This window comes from Hibiscus syriacus, unplaced genomic scaffold, assembly GCF_006381635.1.
Source record: "Hibiscus syriacus cultivar Baekdansim isolate YM2019G1 unplaced genomic scaffold, ASM638163v2 tig00113725_pilon, whole genome shotgun sequence".
NCBI classification, from domain to species: Eukaryota; Viridiplantae; Streptophyta; class Magnoliopsida; order Malvales; family Malvaceae; genus Hibiscus; species Hibiscus syriacus.
The window spans coordinates 2498370-2519251 of record NW_024063471.1 but is presented as its reverse complement, the minus strand read 5'-3'; the positions used below and the strand labels follow the sequence as shown (position 1 = coordinate 2519251).

General features: G+C 36.8%; 1 protein-coding gene and 1 pseudogene across 1 annotated transcript in view; one reads left to right on the top strand and one right to left on the bottom strand.

The window, feature by feature from the left end:
* LOC120187589 (mitotic checkpoint protein BUB3.3-like) overlaps positions 1 to 14998 on the top strand; it is a 51851-nt gene extending 36853 nt beyond the window's left edge. The window contains exons 10-11 of the mRNA XM_039191279.1: positions 14616 to 14748; positions 14881 to 14998. Of these exons, the coding sequence (XP_039047210.1) occupies positions 14616 to 14620 (5 nt within the window). The 3' untranslated portion in view covers positions 14621 to 14748; positions 14881 to 14998. The remainder of the gene's footprint in view (positions 1 to 14615; positions 14749 to 14880) is intronic.
* A 4104-nt stretch (positions 14999 to 19102) lies between these two features.
* LOC120187404 lies at positions 19103 to 20611 on the bottom strand (annotated as a pseudogene).
* Between the last annotated feature and the right edge of the window lie 271 nt (positions 20612 to 20882).

Sequence of the window (20882 nt, the reverse complement as noted above, 5' to 3'; positions counted from 1 at the left end):
ACTTTCCGAGTCTCGTTCAGAGTCAATTTCAACTTCACGGCGAAGGATATTGAACTCGAAGTGACACAATTTACTCGAGATTGGATTTCAACTTCTCAACGAAGGATATCCAACTCAAAACAACATACAATACTTCGATTACAACTTCACGACGAAGGATATTCAAGTCAAGGTTCAACTTCACAACGAAGGGGTCATCCACGATTTCAACTTCACGACGAAGGATATCGTGCCAACTCTAGATTGGATTTCAACTTCACGACGAAGGATATCCAATTCAAAGCTCAACTTCACGGCAAAGGGGCTTCCTAGTTTCAACTTCACAACGAATGGGCCATCCACGGTTTCAACTTCACGACGAAGGGAATCGTGCTCACCAGTAACATTAATCTTCAACTTGGATTTCAACTTCACGACGAATGATATTTAAGTTAATGCTCAACTTCACAACGAAGAGGCCATCCACGGTTTCAATTTCACGACGAAGGGAATCGTACCCACCAGCAACATTCATCTTCAGTGTGGATTTTAACTTCACAACGAATGACGTCCAATTAAAAGCTCATTTTCACAAAGAAGGAGCCATCCACGATTTTAACTTCATGAAGAAGGATATCGTGCCCGATGAAGTGATTTAGCATCACATCAAACATGCCATCCATAGATTTGACTTCATTAAGTCAATGATTAGAGCTTCTGAAATGATTTCTTTAACATGCAGGAACAAACAGATTATAGATCGCCTTTGAGATTGTTTCTCTCGAAACAAGGGGTCGTCTCGCTTGAGACTACTTTACTCAAAACAAAGTTTTGTCTCTCTTGAGACAGTTTCTCTTGAAACAAATTTTGTCTCTCTTGAGACAGTTTCTCTTGAAACAAATTTTGTCTCTCTTGAGACAATTTCCCTTTAAACAAATTTTGTCTCTCTTGAGACAGTTTCCCTTGAAACAAAATCTTTGAATATGTGTTCCTTGAAACAAATTTCATCTCCCTTGAGACAGTGTCTTTTGGAACTAAGTTTTGTCTCTCTTGAGACAGTTTCTCTTAAAACAAATTTTGTCTCTCTTGAAACAAATTTTGTCTCTCTTGAGACAGTTTCCTTTGAAACAAAGTTTTGTCTCTATTGAGACAGTTTCTCTTGAAACACCAACCTTTGAATATGTTTCTCTTGAAACAAAATTTTGCCTCCCTAAAGACAGTTTCTCTTGAAACACAAAAAACCTTGGAAATCGTCTCTCTTGAAACACGAAAAAAAACTTTGAAATCGTTTCTCTTGAAAAAAAACTTTTGAAAATGTTTCTCTTGAAACACAAAGACCTTCGAGTTCGACTACGCTCAGCTCCAAAGCACATTATTTGCAACACAACTTAAGGAAAGAAGAGTTATTTGCCAACAAAAGACCTTCGAGTTCGATTACATTCAACTCAGAGGCAAATCAAATTTACAACATAGCTCAAGGCAAGAAGGACTATCTTTCAACAAAAACTGACGAGTTCGATTTTATTCAGCTCGATGATAGCAGGGAACTATTTTCTGGAAGAATTTTCAAGCCGAAATCTTTAAACTGAGAAGAAGACAAAGGCCCAATTCGAGGAAGCACCAGACAAAAACTGGTTGTCTTTTTTTCGTCTTTGGTTTATTCTTGTTAACATAAAAATGTGCAAATAGGGATAGCTGTAGACATCTGTTTTTGTCCGGATCTACAAAAACATTTTATTATATTATTTATTATTATTATTAATTTATTAATTTATATATTATAATCATTTTTTTACAGGTCCCTCATTTCCAACAAACAACCCACCGTCCCATTTACATTTTCTCACGAACAACTACCCACTCCTATGGTGCCGACCACTCCCCCCCTTCAAACTCACGCAGTGTGCTCTCCACTTTCAAATAACTTTTAGCATTTTTTTTAGAGAAAATCGCCTCAGTGACCAAAAATGCCTTATAATATACGATTTTAACCAACTTTTTTTGGATTTGCCAAAATGACCAACAAAATCGCAACGCGAAATAAAAATCGCAACGCGATCCCCAGAATCGCAAATCAGTTTCCAAAATCGCAACGCGATTCTTGAAAATCGCAATGCGATAGTACAAATTCGCATTGCGATTTTCCAGAATCGCAACGCGAATATGAAAATCGCAACGCGAACACATAAATCGCAACGCGTATCCGTAAATCGCAACGTGTATCCGTAAATCGCAACGCGTATCCGTAAATCGCAATGCGTATCCGTATATCGCAACGCGTATCCGTAAATCGCAACGACAATACGTAAAATCGCAACGCGTATCCGTAAATCGCAACGCGATTTTTAAAGCGCCATTATAATCGCTACGCGTATTTTATTTTCAAATTACAAAAACGAATATTAAGACAAAATCCCGTAATCGCAACCCATAACCTAAAACCTAAAATCACAACTCAGTCCCATCTCCATCTCTCACTCTCTACAGCGAAATCCGTCCCCATCTCCGAAGATTTCCGTCCCCATCTCCGGGGAAATCCCTCACAACCATTCACGGTCAGAAATCCCTCACAATATTCAGAAATGGAAAATCAACCTCCGAGGGTTAGTTTTTTTAATTATTTTTATTTTGAAATTTTTGCATTATTGTAGGTTTTTCATATTGAAACTGATGATAAGTTTACTGGTCATTTCAATAATAGATTAACCATTTCACTTAGATTTCATTTCGCGTTACGATTCTCTCGTTGCGATTTTCATTTCGCGTTGCTATTCTCTCGTTGCGATTTTCAAGTTAGTATTTGTCTTTGTCTTTGTTCTGTCTTTTGGTTGAAGTAATGCAATCCATTCAAGTTTCAATTTGCAGAATAGTCGCAACGAGAGAAATGAAAATCGCAACGTGAAAATGACTATCTGCAACGAGAAAAATGAAAATCGCAACGAGAGAATCGCAATGCGAAATGAAAATCGCAACGAGAGAATCGCAACGCGAAACCAAAATCGCATTGCGATTTTCATTTCGCGTTGCGATTATCTCGTTGCGATTTTCATTTCGCGTTGCGATTCTCTCGTTGCGATTTTCATTTCTCTCGTTGCGACAGTCATTCTCTCGTTGCGATTTTCATTTCAACCAAAAGAAAAAACAGTGTTGCAAATTTTAGTTTCAAGAATAAACTACTACTTTTTATGTTTATTGTTTTTAGTATATCTTCACAGTGTAGTTTTTGGTATATCTAACTTGGTATGTTTATTGTTTTTGTAGAAATTTTTTTCGGCTTCATTGACATTAAGGAATAAAGTTAGCCTAGCCACTACAGTTGCTTCGAAGCTTTCACCTGCACAAAGACAATTGTTTGAGGAAACCTGCTTCGGGCCATGGCTGAGAGTACAGCATCCGGGTGGAGATGCTAATTTGACCCATTTGTGGCTTCAGACCATGACATCAAATCTACCCGACAGTATACAACGTGGTGAGGAAGAGATATGGTTTCATTTTCCACCAGCGTATACTTGTTTTGGGCGTAAGGAGTTCTGCTTAATCACTGGTCTACGATTCGGACACGATGATGTAGGCCGGTACACTCGTCATATCGCCCACCCATCATGGTTATCCCGGGTTTTTCCGGATGAGTCAATGGAGAAGCCGAACCTACACGTCGACGACCTGAAGAAATTTTTTAATAAGAAAGATGGTTTCACTCGGATGGATGACGTCGATGTTGTCCGAGTATGCCTTCTACTACTTGTGTATGCCGACTTTTTAGGCAGAGAGGCCAGACAACCTATTCCTCGGGAGCTAATAATATTGGTAGAGGACCTGAATGCATGGAATCTGTTTCCGTGGGGTTCGTATATATGGAAAGCTACCTGGACTAAGTTGTCTACTGCCTTTGATGACCGCAAAAGTTTGCGTGGCGATGGGTCGAAATACACTTTGTCAGGCTTTGTTTGGGCCTTTAAGGTAAGAATTTCTATATAATGTTTCTAAAATTATAATTAATTATTTAACAATTACTAATTTTGTTATTATATTGTTTGTAGATTTGGATATTCGAGGCTTTCCCCAGCATGCGTACATATGCAATAAAAACGTCAAATGATATTCCCAGGGCTATTTCCTGGAAGAGGAAAAATCTGTTGGATTGGAAAGACTTAATACCATATGTGACAATAAATAATGTAAGTTAACACAAATACTTTCATATAATATATAAACAAGTTATTAATAGTAGACGTTTAACTTTGTTTGAGTTTTTATATTGTTAGGAGGCCAACATTCCATTACAAAGACTGACACCCACGGAGGAAGAGCTTGCCACTGATTGGTGGCAAGCTAGTCAGAGTTTTTTGATGGCACGGATGATGAGCAGCATCCACTTCCTCCAATTCGAGAGCCATCACCTCACCCAGAGCCATCACCCGATCGACCCGACTATACACCTCTAGAACGAGAGCCATCACCTATCCCGTCACATCATCGAGCCTCTTCTCCACCATCACCTCATGATAGGCGACCGGTAAAGAGGCCACGACATTTATCTCCTTGTTCTCCACCTCCACGGGATGAGTTACGTGATGAGGTCAATGCCTTGCGTGAGGAGATCGGTACTCTACGCGATAACGATGGTGCATGGCGTGGAGGTGTCAACTTTACGTGGTGAGGTTGCCGCTCTACGTGAGATGATAGTATCATTGCAGAATGAGGTTCATACTCTACGCAACGAGGTAAGTTTAAGATTTTCCATATTTAACTTAATGATAAATTTACTCGTAATTTCACTTAGATTAGCCATTTCACTTAGATTGCTTAGTAAATTTATTCGGTTGCTGCCAATTCTGCTAAACTGTGTATTCTTTAACACTGTGAAATAGTATTTGTCTTTGTTTTGTCTTTTGGTTGAAAGTAAATTTGTTCGGTTGCTGCCAATTCTGCTAAACTAATACCCTGAAGTCAGTATTTGTCTTTGTTTTGTCTATTGGTTGAAGTAATGCAATCCATTCAAGTTTCAATTTGCAGAAGAAGAAATAGTTTACTTTCGCAACACGAAACTTAAAATCGCAACGAGAGAATCGCAACGTGAAATGAAAATCGCAACGACAGAATCGCAACGCGAAACCAAAATCGCAACGACAAAATCGCAACGCGAAACCAAAATCGCATTGCGATTTTCATTTCGCGTTGCGATTCTCTCGTTGCGATTTTCATTTCGCATTGCGATTCTGTCGTTGCAATTTTCATTTCGCGTTGCGATTTTGGTTTCGCGTTGCGATTTTGGTTTCTCGTTGCGATTCTCATTTCGCGTTGCGATTTTAAGTTTCGTGTTGCGAAAGTAAACTATTTCTTCTTCTGCAAATTGAAACTTGAATGGATTGCATTACTTCAACCAATAGACAAAACAAAGACAAATACTAACTTCAGGGTATTAGTTTGAAACATATTTTTCTTTGTTATCTGATGCATTTTGTGAAATATGATAGAATAATGACTTGGGTGAATACAATGCAAGTTTGAAACATATTTGTCTTTGTTTTCACTGTTTAAATATCATGTATGTTTATTTACTGATTTTTGTATTTAATTATTTAGCGGCCCGATAGAGTGGATGCTTTACGTCGGGTTATGCTTGCACGACGGAGTTCACGCATCAGACAGCGTGCACGTACTATTAAGTCTCCGTACACCCCAATAGTGCGAAGACACCGCAAGAAGAAGCCCGACTCGCCTGTCATCCCTCAAGAGTCCACTCCTATCGTTGAAGAGGCCCCCTATCATTCCTCGAGAGTCCCCTCCCACCGTTCAAGAGGCCACTGTCATCATTGAAGAGGTCTCTCCCACCATTCAAGAGCCCGATTCACATGGCGTCATATGTAGGCTTCTTGAGAAACCCTCTGACGTGCCGGACATAATGGATGAGAGTTGGCTCTCGTATAAGTTACCGGCCAGTACCATTCCGGTATCGGAAGTGGAGAGGATACAACTACCAGACACAATTCTGGATAACACCCTTTGGGCTAAGACCGCAGTTGATTTTTATCTACATGAGCGGAGCCAGGGGTGTTTCACTGACATATGCAAGCTGACCGATGATATCTATTTGTTGCTTGATCGGTCTTGGTGGGGCGTATTATTAGGGGTCGAAGACAATGGCTATTTCGATGGGGGGGGGTAAGTCTTATATTTTTCTTATATTTCAATTTGATTAATTTTTTTTAAAATTTATGTAAGTCACTAATATATGTCTTTTTTGTAAAACAGCATATCGATGCGTGGGTGACACGTCTTCTAATAATAAGAAAACTTAAGAAAAATAAAAATATACGATATACAATTATGCCGACGTCTTTTAACGCCGTTCACTTGAAGAATCAACGAGATGAATCATTTGATTTGGGCAATGGACAAGCTAAACTTTATCCTGCATGGTGGGAGGTCGATAAGGTTAGTATTTATTTTAGATTGAGTTTAAAGGTTTTATGAAATAAGTGCGCAAATGAATGAATTATTACTTATGATTGCAGGTGTTTATCCCTGTTTTGGAACGTAAACATTGGATTCTCGTCGAGCTTCAGCTCCCATCCCTTAAGACAATAGTGTATGACAGCATGATAAATTACATATCATTGGCTGATTTAAGAGATATTATTAAGGGATGGAGCTCTCATTTGGCTAAATTCTTGGATGCGATCAATTATTGGACTCGTTCTGGAAACAAGAAGCCAAAGAAGCTCAATATTACAGTTATTAGAGACGAGACCGCGCCACAATAAACGGAAGGAGCCAGAGGAGATTGTGGTCCTCTCGTATGCTTGGCGTTGGAGCGTTTGACGACGGGAAGCACCAAGTATCTACCTCCCACCAATAGAGATAGAGCTGCAGTAGGCTTGTGGTTTCGGCATTATATGGCTAAATCGATATATACGAGACGCTGCCTACCTGCATCCGCGTTATAAAAATGTCCATAAACAATTGGTAAGTTTATAGACTTTTGGTTTGAAAATGTTTGGTTAAGTACCTAGAATTCAATAATTTGCTGTTTGTAGGTTTTAGATGTGTAGAAAGTGTTGTTTGAGCAAATGTTTGGTTTCTGCAGGTTAATCTCAGAAGTGAACTGCGTGAAAATGATGTATGGCTGCAAAAGTTGATTCAATAGTTTAATTGATTGTTTTTTAATTGTTTAATTGATTTGTAAAAGTTGATTCAATAGTAGATGATTGGAAATAAGAATTATTGCTTATTTTTTGATTGTTTAATTGATTTGTAAAAGATGATTTGTAAAAGTTGATTTGTGTAATTGATGCGAACATAATTCTTATTTGTGCTTGTTTAATTGATTGAAATGTAATGGTTGATTTTGTTGATTTCAATCTGCATTATGTTGAAGGCAAAAATGACTATCGCAATGCGGAAATGAAAATCGCAATGCGAAATGAAAATCGCAACGAGAGAATCACAATGCGAAATGAAAATCGCAATGCGGAAATGAAAATCGCAACGAGAGAATCGCAATGCAATTTTCATTTCGCATTGCGATTTTCATTTCCGCATTGCGATTCTCTCGTTGCGATTTTCATTTCGCATTGCGATTTTCATTTCCGCATTGCGATTCTCTCGTTGCGATTTTCATTTCGCATTGCGATTTTCATTTCGCATTGCGATTTTCATTTCCGCATTGCGATTTTCATGTTGGGATTTTCATTTCGCATTGCGATTCTCTCGTTGCGATTGTAATTTCCGTGTTGCGATAGTCAAATGCATGCCTAATAAGTGATAACAACTGAATAACAAGAGTTGGTTAAGTCAAAATGGTTGGCCTGAGTCATTAATTCAACTGAAAATGTTAAAAGTTCACACATAAAATCCACATAATACAACGTTTACATTTAAAAATCAACTAAGTTAACAGTCCCAAAAGGTGAAGCCAGTTGTGATTGGGATTTTAAAGATGATTGCCTTTTGCTTGACACCATATGAGCTTTGGATTTTGATGAGGATCCATATTTTGGTAGAGGAAAAGATGATTGTGATGGCACTGGTGATCCACATGTCAACCTTGTATGACCACTTTCCTTGCACCGACTACATGTCGATCTCTTCTTCTCTTCACCCTTAGACGGTATACGATCGTGACTTTTTGGTCGGCCAGGTAGCCTTCTGTCCATGGCTGGTGGCAAAACTGTTTGTAAGTCATCTGGTATGTCCCACTCAGAAGGATGTGGAATAGGGTAGACAATCTCGGCATAAGTCTGTCGATAAACTTATGTAGTGTAGCAATCCATAGCGTATGCGCTTGAATCATCTTGGTTTAAATGAAGAGCAACTTTTATAACATGGCCACACGGATAACCAGATGTTTGCCATTTCATACAACTACACGTCTTTGCATTTAGATCGACTAGCCCATTTAAGTTATTATCCAGTACTTGAAACAAAGTGTTTGAACATGGTTCAACTCTCCATGACGTTGACTTCACAACACGTTTCGTTATCTTTTTTTCAGTCCATGGTGTAACACGATGTTCCAATGTTCCTGTAAATTTAAATAAACAATACTTAGTAAATATATAAATATGATAAGTTACGAATTCAAAGAAATAATACCTGCATGGTTTCTTTTCTTGTAGTACCACTGTTGAATAGAGGCTCGAAAAAACTCCATTAACATAGTAATGGGTAATTTCCGGGAATGACGACTTAGAGCGTTGATTGATTCTGCACTATTAGACGTCATGAAACCATATCTTGCTCCATGTTGATGTACTCTTGACCATCTTTCAAACCCGACATCTTCTAGTGTTTGAGCACACTGAGGCAAAACACGTCTTAAACAATTTATATGCTTATTGAAATCCACTTCCCGATAAGCTTTTACAGCCTTCCAGTATGTCCATTTGTGCTTTTTTATACCAGCAGACCTTGATTTTAGATTTCTATACAAATGAACACCACAAAGTCCATGAAAAGCATATGGGAAACACCTTCTAACAGCGTGTCAATTGAGTTTGCCCTATCGGATATGATTGTCAGATTGCTAATAGGACCTATGCAATCCCTAAGATGCCCCATAAACCATGTCCATGAATCAGAGGTTTCAGATTTGCCAACCCCGTAAGCTATTGGCAATATCCCATTGTTAGCATCCATGGCTACTGCTAATAAGTTTACTCCAAGGTATCGACCTTTCAAATGTGCTCCGTCAACTATAATAACTGGGCGCATGCAAGTAATAAACGAACGAATCTACAAAATAATATACACAAGAAATATAATCATTTAAATGTGAAATGCATGTAACTAACAAAAATGAGTCAACAAAATTATATTGATTTACTAACCGTAGCACCAATGGCGATAAACAGCAACTCAAAGTGTCCATCTCTATCTGTTTTGATATGAGTTACCGACCCAGGATTTTTCAGCTTTAAATTGTGACAATAAGCCGGCAGTTGGGCAAACGATGCTTCTGGCGACCCCCTCAACAATTCCAAGGCATAACATTTGGCTCTCCAAGCTTGAGATATATATACTAATCTTGAACCGAGCATTCATGTCAGTCATAATTTCATGTCCCCGATATACCCTGCCATTCAAAAACATTAACTCAGCCAGAAAACCACCCAACACCTTTTTGTTTGCCTGTCTATGGTGAGGAAAAACTTGGGTTCTTGAACATGTATGTTTATCAATAAAAGTCCTAACTTGAAACATTTCGCAATCTTTTATTCTCTTTGCAATCATACGCCACGTACAGTTTTTGTCAATCATACACCTTGTTTCGAAACGATCTTTGCTTGATTTGTTAACTTTTAGTTAATAGCCATCTTCCACACATTTCGTATACAAAGCTATCTTCAAGTCTTCCTTTGTATCAAAACAATCATCTTTCTTGATACGAATAACTTTTGTGTAACAATCAACTGCTTTCTTTACCAACTCTTCTTCCGGTATCTGAAGTAATTCTGGCATATTCCAGTTATACGCCCGTGGCATTTTCTTTTCTTCGGGGACTTTTTCTTCTTCTTTTTCTTCTTCAGGATTATATGAATTACAGAATGGATGTTCAACATGTTTATTCACAGTCGTAACTTCCTCCTCATTATCATCAACAATACCTTCTTCGGCAACGGCTGTTTCATCATCAAAATTCGGGTATTGACCAATATCAAAATCATTACACGCAAGGTATGTTTCTTCTTCTGAAACATCATCAAAATCCGTGTATTGACCAATATCAAAGTCCGGATATTGACCAAGACCAAATTTCGAATACTGACTAGTACTCACAATTTTTTCTGTTGGCTCATCATCGTCTAACTGGTCAATACGAAAACCGGAATTTGGTGCTGAAAGTTGATTGGGATTTGGATTAGAGAAAGGTTGTGGGTTTTGAGAAAAACTTAGTTGATTACTACCCGCTACTGACCCAACAATACTACTTCTAGGTTCAACAACATACAATGTAACATCATCTTGTGAAACACTAATGTAAGCAATGAATCGTTCAACATCTTCATTGTCGGTTAACAAATAAACTTTACCATTCCTCTGATAAGATAGCCTAAATCCACTTAGGGGCTCTAAATTCAATTTCTTTGAAACACGTAGCATTAGAGTTTCATAAGTTAACTTTTGTAAAGACAATTTTAGTTGAAGATTCATGGGTAAAGGCATATATTGTAAAACACCATGAACATTATCCCATGACCCTCTAAAACACAAATCTATCCAAACATGATCAACATTAGATGATTTAATGGTTGTAAATTAATTTACTAAACAGACGAGCTGCGAAACTAAAACCTGTTGCCGGATTGGGAAGGATGTCGTTGGATATAGGAACGGATGTCGCCGGAGAGAGTGATAGATGGAGATGGAATGAGTTGCGATTTAGGGATTTAGTTTATGATTTGCTGCTGTTGCGTAGTTATATACCCAAAATTTCAGTGTTGTGATTTATAGATTCTCGTTGCGATTTACGGATTATCGTTGCGATTTACAGATTCTCGTTGCGATTTACGGATTATCGTTGCGATTTACGGATACGCGTTGCGATATACGGATACGCATTGCGATATACGGATACGCATTGCGATTTACGGATACGCGTTTCTATTTACGGATACACGTTGCGGTTTACGGATACGCGTTGCGATTTATGTGTTCGCGTTGCGATTTTCATATTCGCGTTGCGATTCTGGAAAATCGCAATGCGAATTTGTACTATCGCATTGCGATTTTCAAGAATCGCGTTGCGATTTTGGAAACTGATTTGCGATTCTGGGGATCGCGTTGCGATTTTTATTTCGCGTTGCGATTTTGTTGGTCATTTTGGCAAATCCAAAAAAAGTTGGTTAAAATCGTATATTATAAGGCATTTTTGGTCACTGAGACGATTTTCTCTTTTTTTTAATTTAAATAGGAGGGTTGAAACGAAAGGGGGAAGGCCAAGTGCGGTTTTATGGAAGGTACTGACTCAAATCCAGGGGCTATCAGGAACCGAGATGTTTTATCGCTGCAAAATTTGCTTAAACAAGCTGAAACTCACTCTATTCCGAGCCAACTCGATTGATGCACTTTCCTCTCCAATCCAAACAATTTAAAGCTAATTAATTTTAGCCTCAACATTTAACACCCCATTTCTCTCTGCCCATAATTCTTTACTTTCCTTGCTTTCAACACTTCCTGGTTGAACCCAGGACCAGGACCCTCTAATTTTCAATGCAAGGAGGCGCTGTTAATGGCAGTTCTGAAAGTGGGTAAATTTTCCACCGTGTCAAGGGAGGATAACATGGTGGTCTCCTCTGAAGATTCTTCGTGCTCAGATGAGTATGAATTGGAATTGGGTCTTAGCCTCGACCTCGGTGATGGTGGTTCTAAGATGCACCAGGTTTCAATTAGTGGTCAATATGCTAGGATTCTGACTACTCAAGATTTCCCCCCTTTGTTTCCTTCCTCATCATCGTCGTCTTCATCGACTTCGTTTTCTTTAAGTGGAGCTAATGCCGCAGCCGGGACCGAGAGGACTGCTGATTCCGTGGCTACTGCTATTGGATCTAGGTAAATATGGATGGAACTCCAATCGGAAGGAAATAGGATCAATGGCGCCGCAATGTGATATGTCAAACAAAATTGCAAGACCTTGAAAGCATTCACGCAAATGAGGTTTTATGGATTTTTCTGGGTGAATTGCACCTAAAGCCATTAATTATTGTAGATTTCAACTTTCAGTCTATAAATTTTACCCGGAATTCAATCTAACCCCTAATTTATTTTTATGATTTGATCTAATATGTTTATTTAATTATTATTCTATTTTCACCAACATTTTTGTGTTTTCTCAGGTTTTTTATTTCGTTTATTTTATTACTTTTAAAATATTAATTTTCCTCTTTTATTTAATTTATTCATTATTTCTTATCTAATATTTTTAACTTTTTAGGGGAATTTTTTAATTAATCAAAGGTAAGTAATTCGAATCGAGGTTTTAAATTTTTAATTTAAATTTCAAATTATCGCAATTAAAGGCAACTGACAAATTAATTGGTACCGAAAGGGCGATTCAAGGGTACTAATTATTCCTTGACCGTAACCGACTCCCAAACCCAACATATTTCTGGTAAAACACAGATCATGTAAGATGGTGTCCGATCTACCTAATTATTTTTTAAAATAATCGGTAGCGATTCTAACACATTTTTCAAGTCAAAGCCTAATTCCGTACCCAACCGAAAGACGGCCGATAATTTGTATATTTTAAAATTTAAATTTAAAAATATGCATTTTAAATTATATTTGGTTTGAATTGTGGGCTAAGAAAAGATTGCCGAAATCTGACAGTGAACTCATCCACCAATCTTAAATCCATTAATTTGGTCATATGTAAATTCATTGTATGGAGAAACCCTGGCTTCAAGCAACTCATCCACCAATGCAACACGAGTGCCTTGAATGCCACTTCTTTTTAAGTCATTGATACAAATATATTCCTAAAACTTTATCCAAACCAGATTTCTTTACAAAATCTGTTTGAGCATGAGATAAAATCACGCGTCCATGACTATGTCGCCACCGAGCACGTGTGTTCGGTTCTTGTATACTACATCTTTATATATGGACTTAATTATAAAATAAGTGTTTAAACTATGCTATTTTTCACGAATAGGTGTCTAAATTATTTTTTTGAATTATATGGGTGCATAACGTTACATAGACACGTGTCACGTTCAGATAATTTTGAAACATTTTAAAAAAAATAAGAAATATTATTATATTTATAAAAACAACCATATTTTTTTTAAATTACAGAAAGCCCCAAAATCCCTAAAATTCTCAAATCTTAACCCTAACCTTAACTCCACCTACGTTTCTGGCCACACCCACCTCCTCTGACACCTTCCCTACCATCTTCATAGACAGACAACACCGTGTAGTCACAATGGTTGTCCCTTCATTGTGTTCACCGTCGTTTTGTCGGGTAGATTTCTAAGCGATTTTAGGGGACTTCGATTATTGTTATGGTGGTTGTTCGTTGGGTAATTAATCTTCGGTGGAGGCGCGACCATGTGGAAGTGCAATCAACGATGGACTATTTTTAAGATTTTTGAAAATTTTAGGATTTTTTTAAATAAAACTTTTAAAGTTTTTATAAAATAAAAATTTCAAAATTACCTATGGGCAACACATGTCATTTAATAGTGGAATTTAATGTTTGTCATGTCTCGGGCATATAAAGTGGTAATGTTTGTAGCGTTAGATATATCAAAAAATAATTTGGATACAAATTCGTGAAAATGATATAGTTTGAACACTTATTTTATAATTAAGCCTTATAAATGAATATTTGATTTTAGAGAAAAAGTTGCGTTGAAGAAGATGTTCGATTGAATGTGTGAGGGAAATACGAGATTTCAGAATGTTGAATGTGATATTCTAAATATTATTTTTTTTAAAATAAATAATTTTATGACTATTAAATTTAAGGTTTTAGTTTAGTTAAATATTTTTTAAAATGATAAAAAAATAAAAATTTTCATTAGCTTCTATATACTTCATTTAAGTTATGGATTCAAATTATGTATTTTGATTTGATCAATTTTGTTTTCTATTTTTTTTAAATTTTAAATTTTTTATTCTGATGCAAATAATATATTTTACAATGACACCATAACTAAATTAGAAAAAAAATTAAATTATCAAGTTGGAGATTAAAAACTAATCAACAACTTTCGCTTAACACAAGGAGTGGTCGTAAATTTTAACTTAACAAATTTCACAATTACTGTTTAGAGTGTGATTGAAATTTAAAATTTTAAAAAATAGTATAAGATTAGGAATGACCAAATTAGTATGTAGTGATTAATCCGTAACATACACATAATATAAGGAGTAATAGAAGAGTTTAACCTAAACAATCATTATCAACAATAAATAATCTATTAATAATACTGGATTTGTTAAGAAGAAGAGTTAATGCTCGGCTTGATACTGGGACCCAGAGCAGCCACGTGTAAACATCTGAAGCTGAGTATCAGCTACACACCAACTAACTCACTAGCTCACTCACTCACTCTCCTTCCTCTTCCAAGCTTGTTATTTGATCCGTGTCTCTCCAGTTCTCCAAACTTGTTGATCTGTTTAAGCTTAGTCATAATGTGTGACGAGGATCACCATTTCGAATCGAAAGCCGATGCCGGAGCTTCTAAAACTTTTCCTCAGCAGGCCGGCACCATCCGTAAGAACGGTTACATCGTGATCAAAGGCCGTCCTTGCAAGGTTTCCAGTCTGATCCTCAAATCTAAGTCAAAATTCTTTGATCTCCGATTTCGTTTGGCGAGTAAGAATAATTATTGATTGAGAAATTCTTGGTTCGAAGAATCTTTGATACGCTTTCTTGAATTTCTACAGGTTATGGAAGTTTCGACTTCGAAGACCGGAAAACATGGGCACGCGAAATGTCATTTCGTCGGAATCGATATCTTCACCGGTAAAAAGGTTGAAGATATTGTTCCTTCGTCTCACAACTGCGATGCAAGTCTTCTCTCTCGGAGTCTCGGTCACTCGATCTATGCGTTTTGTCTTAGGGTTTCAGAGTCTAATGTTGATGTTGTTGGTTCCATTTTACAGGTTCCTCAGGTCAGTCGTACTGATTACCAGCTGATTGATATCTCCGAAGATGGATTTGTAAAACTAAATTTTAATTGATTTTCGTTTTTTGAAATTGAGTGGCTTCAGATGATTGTTCTTACCATAATGATTTAGGTGAGTTTGCTGACTGAAAGTGGTAACACTAAGGATGATCTTCGTCTTCCAACAGAAGAACCTCTGCTTACACAGGTTATTGTAGATTTTAAATGATATCTTCTCGAAATATTCGTATCTGACACTCATATTCGATACATATATCTATATCGAACGAATAATCGTATGTATCTTATTCCGTACAACATATATTAGAACAGGCTAATAACAGTGTGGTTGTCGGTGAATGCAGATAAAGTGTGGATTTGGTGAGGGGAAGGATCTGATTGTGACGGTGATGTCATCAATGGGTGAAGAGCAGATCTGTGCTCTCAAGGACGTTGGCCCCAAATGAATTCCCATTTCTCATTGCCCTCACCCTCATTCATATGGTGATGTTCATAATTTCCTTTTACTGGGGTTTCAAATGAAGAATTAGTTTTGCTAATTAGTGCATTCTTTTCAGTTATTTGATTTTTCAGTTTAATAATGAAATTCAATAATTCACAGTTTTATTTCTCATCGGTGAACATCTTATTATTAGACAATAATTATTTTGAAATCTTCATTTCTTGTGCATCATTTGCTGAATCATACGATGACACCCTAATTTACATGCTAAATTGACGAACTTAGAAATAAAACTAGTATTGATAATTGAACTGGGGAGATTTTTAGATTAAGAAAAAGACATTATTCTTAAAAGTTTTAAATACATGGACTAAATCTAAAAAATGTCAAAGTATTGAGACCAGGATTGAATTGCAGTTGTATTACGTTTATTACTATTGTAGACATGATAGATATTATTGCGATCGTTGTGAGTATTACGGTTATGCAATCATGATTTCGGAAGACACTGTTATTGCTAAATAGTGGACCCTGGCTGGAACTAGTAGTGTGGATGGTCAAAAAAAAATTACAAGGTAGATGAATGATACATTGATTTGTTTGTTGAATTGTTGTGACAAACATGTCAAATAATTAATCATTTTTTTCAGATAATTATACTAAAACCACATAATAGAGAAAAGGGTGACAGCTCATAGGGATTCATAAATTTATAATTTTTTATTTGAATTGATCTTGAACCAAGAAAACTATAAAACAAATAATTAAAAGAAGGTTTAAAATAATCAAGTAAACTAAATAAAATAAAATTAAAGTAACGAAGGCAATAAAAATTAGAAAAGTAAATTGTAGAAAAATTAATTATGATGAGAGATAGCCTCCAACTTCGCTTTGTGATTACTGAAATAAATTATACTTCAAGTATTTACCGATTACACTTTACAAGGCTCAACCCTTGTAACTTGCTCTTCTCGCTGATGAACTAATTTTTCAAAGTCAATACTTGGAATTTAGCCCTTATTTGGATTAATGTTGCATATCGTAGGAATGGCAATGAGACGGGTTCGGGGTGGGTTTTGCTCCCCCGTCCCCGTCCCCATCCCGATCCCTGTCGGAGATTTTTTCCCGTCCCCGAACTTGACCTGAAATGTTATACCCGACCCGATCCCGAGAAAAACCGTATTTTTCATTAAAAAAAGAAAAAAAGGAAAAAATATAAAATATTATATATAATTAATATAAAAATATAAAATATTATATATATAATTAATATAAAAATATAAAATATTATATATATAATTAATATAAAAAATAATATATATATATATATATATATAATTAATATAAAAAATAAAAATATTATATATATATAATCGGGGCAGGGCGGGGATACCTTGCCCGAACCCGAACCAGAAAAAATCCATGAATTTTACCTCGATACCCGACCCAACCCGATATTATTCAAACCGACCCGAACTTGGTCGGGTTTCGGATTTTCCCGTCGGGTTCGTGTCATTCTGCTATTCCTAGCCTATCGATTTTAGCGCAAATGCTGGTTTAAAACTGGAAAAGCCCGTGCTCATATTATGGTGTATCAATGAGAATCGAACCCGATCTTGATTTCCCTTAGTAGATCACTACTAAGTTTGTTCTTAGAGAATTAAACTTGCTACAAGTCGGTTCTCCTCCCCAATTGTAAATTGCAATGTCGATCAAGCCAATGTGTACTCCTTAGATTGAAGATATCAAGATGTCTGAAGAAAAACAATTGCCTCTCTTTGTCTGCCGAAAATTAAGAAAGAAACTTGAAGGTATGAAACGCCTTTGCTATTTTCACGAGATTGGATTTAGTCGTAGCTTAGCTATCAATTAACGAAAAGTTTAGCTAAACATAGTAGAGATCATGCTTTGCGTGTAGAAAGAAGGTAAAAAGAAAGAAAGAAAGATCAAAATCAGTTCTATATTGAATTCTAAACTTACTGTACGTCTTTCAAATTCACTCGGATAGGTATTTATAGCTAAAGAAAATAAAATAACTAAAGAAAATAAAATCCTAATAAAAATCCTTAGCAGAATTTAAAAATGATATCCCAGGATGGCAAAGAAGGGATGATAGAAGATTCTCGGTCAGAACGGCGTACGAAACCTGAATGAACCACCAAACAATTGAGGAAGAACCGGTATGGAAAGCGATTCGACAAGCAAAAATTTTACCCATAATCAAATCATTTGTGTGGCTTGCGGCTCATGGAGCTTTGTTAACAAACAAGGAAAGTACGAGAAGACATCTTGCTCTAGATGCGAGTTGCAGAATCTGTAACAACGAGGAAGAAGATATCAACCATATTTTGAGACTTTGCCCCACAGCCAGCACCTTATGGGTGGAACTCGTAAAGGAAGAGAAGCTAGAGGAATTTCTTGCACTAGGAATCAATGAATGGATTTTGAAGAACTTAACATCCTCGTTTTGCTTTGCTAAGGAAGAAGAGGCATGGGTAAAACTTTATTTGGAGCAATCTTATGGAACCTTTGGAAACAAAGAAATCAACGGATCTTTGCGCTTGAAGTACTAGAGAGAGAAACGATCCTAGAGCGTAGCAGACGACTTGTCATTGAAACGAATCGAGCTATAGCTTTCTTAGGAGACTCTAAGAAGATTAAATACATCCAAAATCGATCAGAGGTCAGATGGAAACCCCCACCACCAGGCTGACTAAAGCTTAACTTGGATGGATCCGTGAGTGGACCAAACGGAGTAACAGCTTGTGGAGGAGTGATTAGAGATGAAAAAGGAGAATGGATAATGGGTTTTCACAAGGCTATCGAGATATGCTCAATTTTAGAGGCGGAGCTTTGGGGAGTCTTGGAAGGAATGAAAATTGCATGGGAACTCGGTTTAAAAAAAAACTGATCATTGAGGTTGACAACAAGAAAGTCTGGAAGCACCTATAAGCTGCTGGCCAAAAAGATATTGAATCAACAGTATGGTATTACGTAGCTGATATGATAAGGAAAGATTGGAATATTCAAGCAGCACACACCCTTCGTAAAGGGAACAAAATTGCTGATGAGATGGTCAAGCTGGGACGAAAAGGAGATTAAAGAACCCAGAGAATGGTCGCACCTTTAGAAACAGTTTATAACCGTTGGATAGAGGAAAAGGTGGTGGAGTAAGTTAGTTTATCAGGCTAGGCTGCCTCGTCATTTACCAAAAAAAAATAATAATAAAATTTAAAAGTATTTGAATTTAATTATAATGTTTAATTCTTAAAGAATTTTGGTTCTCTTTGCTTTTCTCATTTGATCTTACTAGTTAAATTATTTTATTGAAGTTGACGCCCAACTTTGTCTCTAAATTTGTGTTGACGTTGATTTCTCCAAATAAATGAGATAAATATGTTTTAATTCGTACTTTAATTATTGTTTTCTAGAAAACAAAGTCCTACGTGAAATCTAACACAAATAATCCAAATTAACACTATAAAAGAGAATAACATGGTTTAATTAATAATAAATTATTAACCAAATAAAACAATCGTCATGTTGTTTTGAAATCTTGCATTTTAATCATCTTTGACGGCTGAATTTGGCCATGATTTACAAAATCTATCTTGTTCAACCGCAAACAGCACAAGGCTTGCTCTGGTAATTCCTCTGTTTTTTGTGCCTGCAAACGTTATCAAAACCAGAGACTACAAAATTTTATGAATTTCTCCACACTTTCACCTGCAATTCAATTTCGTCCTATCCGGAATCCCAGTTGTTTAAAATAAGAGAAAGAAATAGGAAGAACTTACCTGAATAGTCAAACCCAGATCGATGATACCATTTTTCATGCGGTCTAGAAATGCTTCGAGCCCTTTCCTAGATGTGTAGCTAAATCTGTGTATGTCGAGGTCGACCTCGAAGTAATTCGGTCCCTGGAGACATTAACTGAAAGGTCGGTTACGTTGTAACGGACACGAATATTTCAAGAAAAATGAAAACTCGTAACAACTAAGAATGATGGCATGTGAAACCAGCAGACAATGCTTTGACTGCTAAAACATCAATAGGAAAAGCTATAAATTTACCTTATAGAGATTATGTTGAGGGCGTGAAAGAACTGGCTTATCGTTATAAGCTTGAACAAGCTTATTTTCAGTACTACCTAACTGAAGTTCGTCGGCGTTAACTAAACCGGCCAAAATCTTCAGCTTCTCTCTGAAACGAACATTGGACTCTTTTGCAAACCCTTAACCTTTTCCATTTCATCTTCAATAAATTTCTGTAACAAAGCACAAGTCAAATATTGTTCGATATCCAACACTGATAATTACGTGTTTAAAGAGTTCTTGTAGAATCATATGTCAGTGAGTGGAATACCTTTATGTTGTCCTGGAAGTGAGGGGATATATCTTTGTCAAAAGTATCCAAGACCTTAAAATACAAGACAAAACTCAAGCCTTTCCCATTAGCATCACCCAGAAACATGCTTGCCGGATAAGTCGGAACCTGCATATTAACAATTAGCAGTGCAGACACTTTTTCGAGCGGCTTTACATGTGGTAGTTCGAGGTGCTGAGCGATGTGATTCACTTTCCGAGGGCAGATGAATAAATCGACACCGATTGGTACATATGGACTACAATCTGGAGCAGGTAACTTCTGTTTATCTCTGTATGACAAAGTACAACATCAGTTCTATGTATGAAGGATATGATATATTGCAGAATGCGAATAACAGTGAAGTGGCTTACCGGAAGTAATTCTTGCCTCGGAGCTTAAAAATTGAAGGTGAAATCTCCGACCAGCTTCCTTCAGTCGGTTTCTCTCGTGAGCAAGGAATTATAAGTCCAGCTCTCGGACGGTATACGTATCTCTCAGCTGCATCTGTTATTAACCCTTTTAGTTCTACATAACTAAGGTATCATTTTTCTTATCATAATGTTCAAATAAGATCGTTTTGTGATTCCATTACCTCCGAAAGATTTCGTCTTGACGGAAAGCATGATAACCGTCGATTTCTTTAGGCTCTCTTGAGTTTTCTCTCCTGAATTGATGGAACCATTTTCAACGAAGACTGAACTTTCGTACTAAAGCACTTGTGCATTTGAGATATTCCCTAATGAAGAAAATGCTTCTGCAGGAAACAGCAAAAGGGATACCAAAAAACTAGTGTAAGCTTTTCCAACCGACCGGACATCACAAATCACAGTCCAAAGAAACAATCAGTTGGTAGTAATAAGATGCCATCTGCATTACCTCCGTATACACTTACGGAATCATCATCCGACTCGGACTCGATAATGCTAACAGAATCAAACCATACTTCCTCT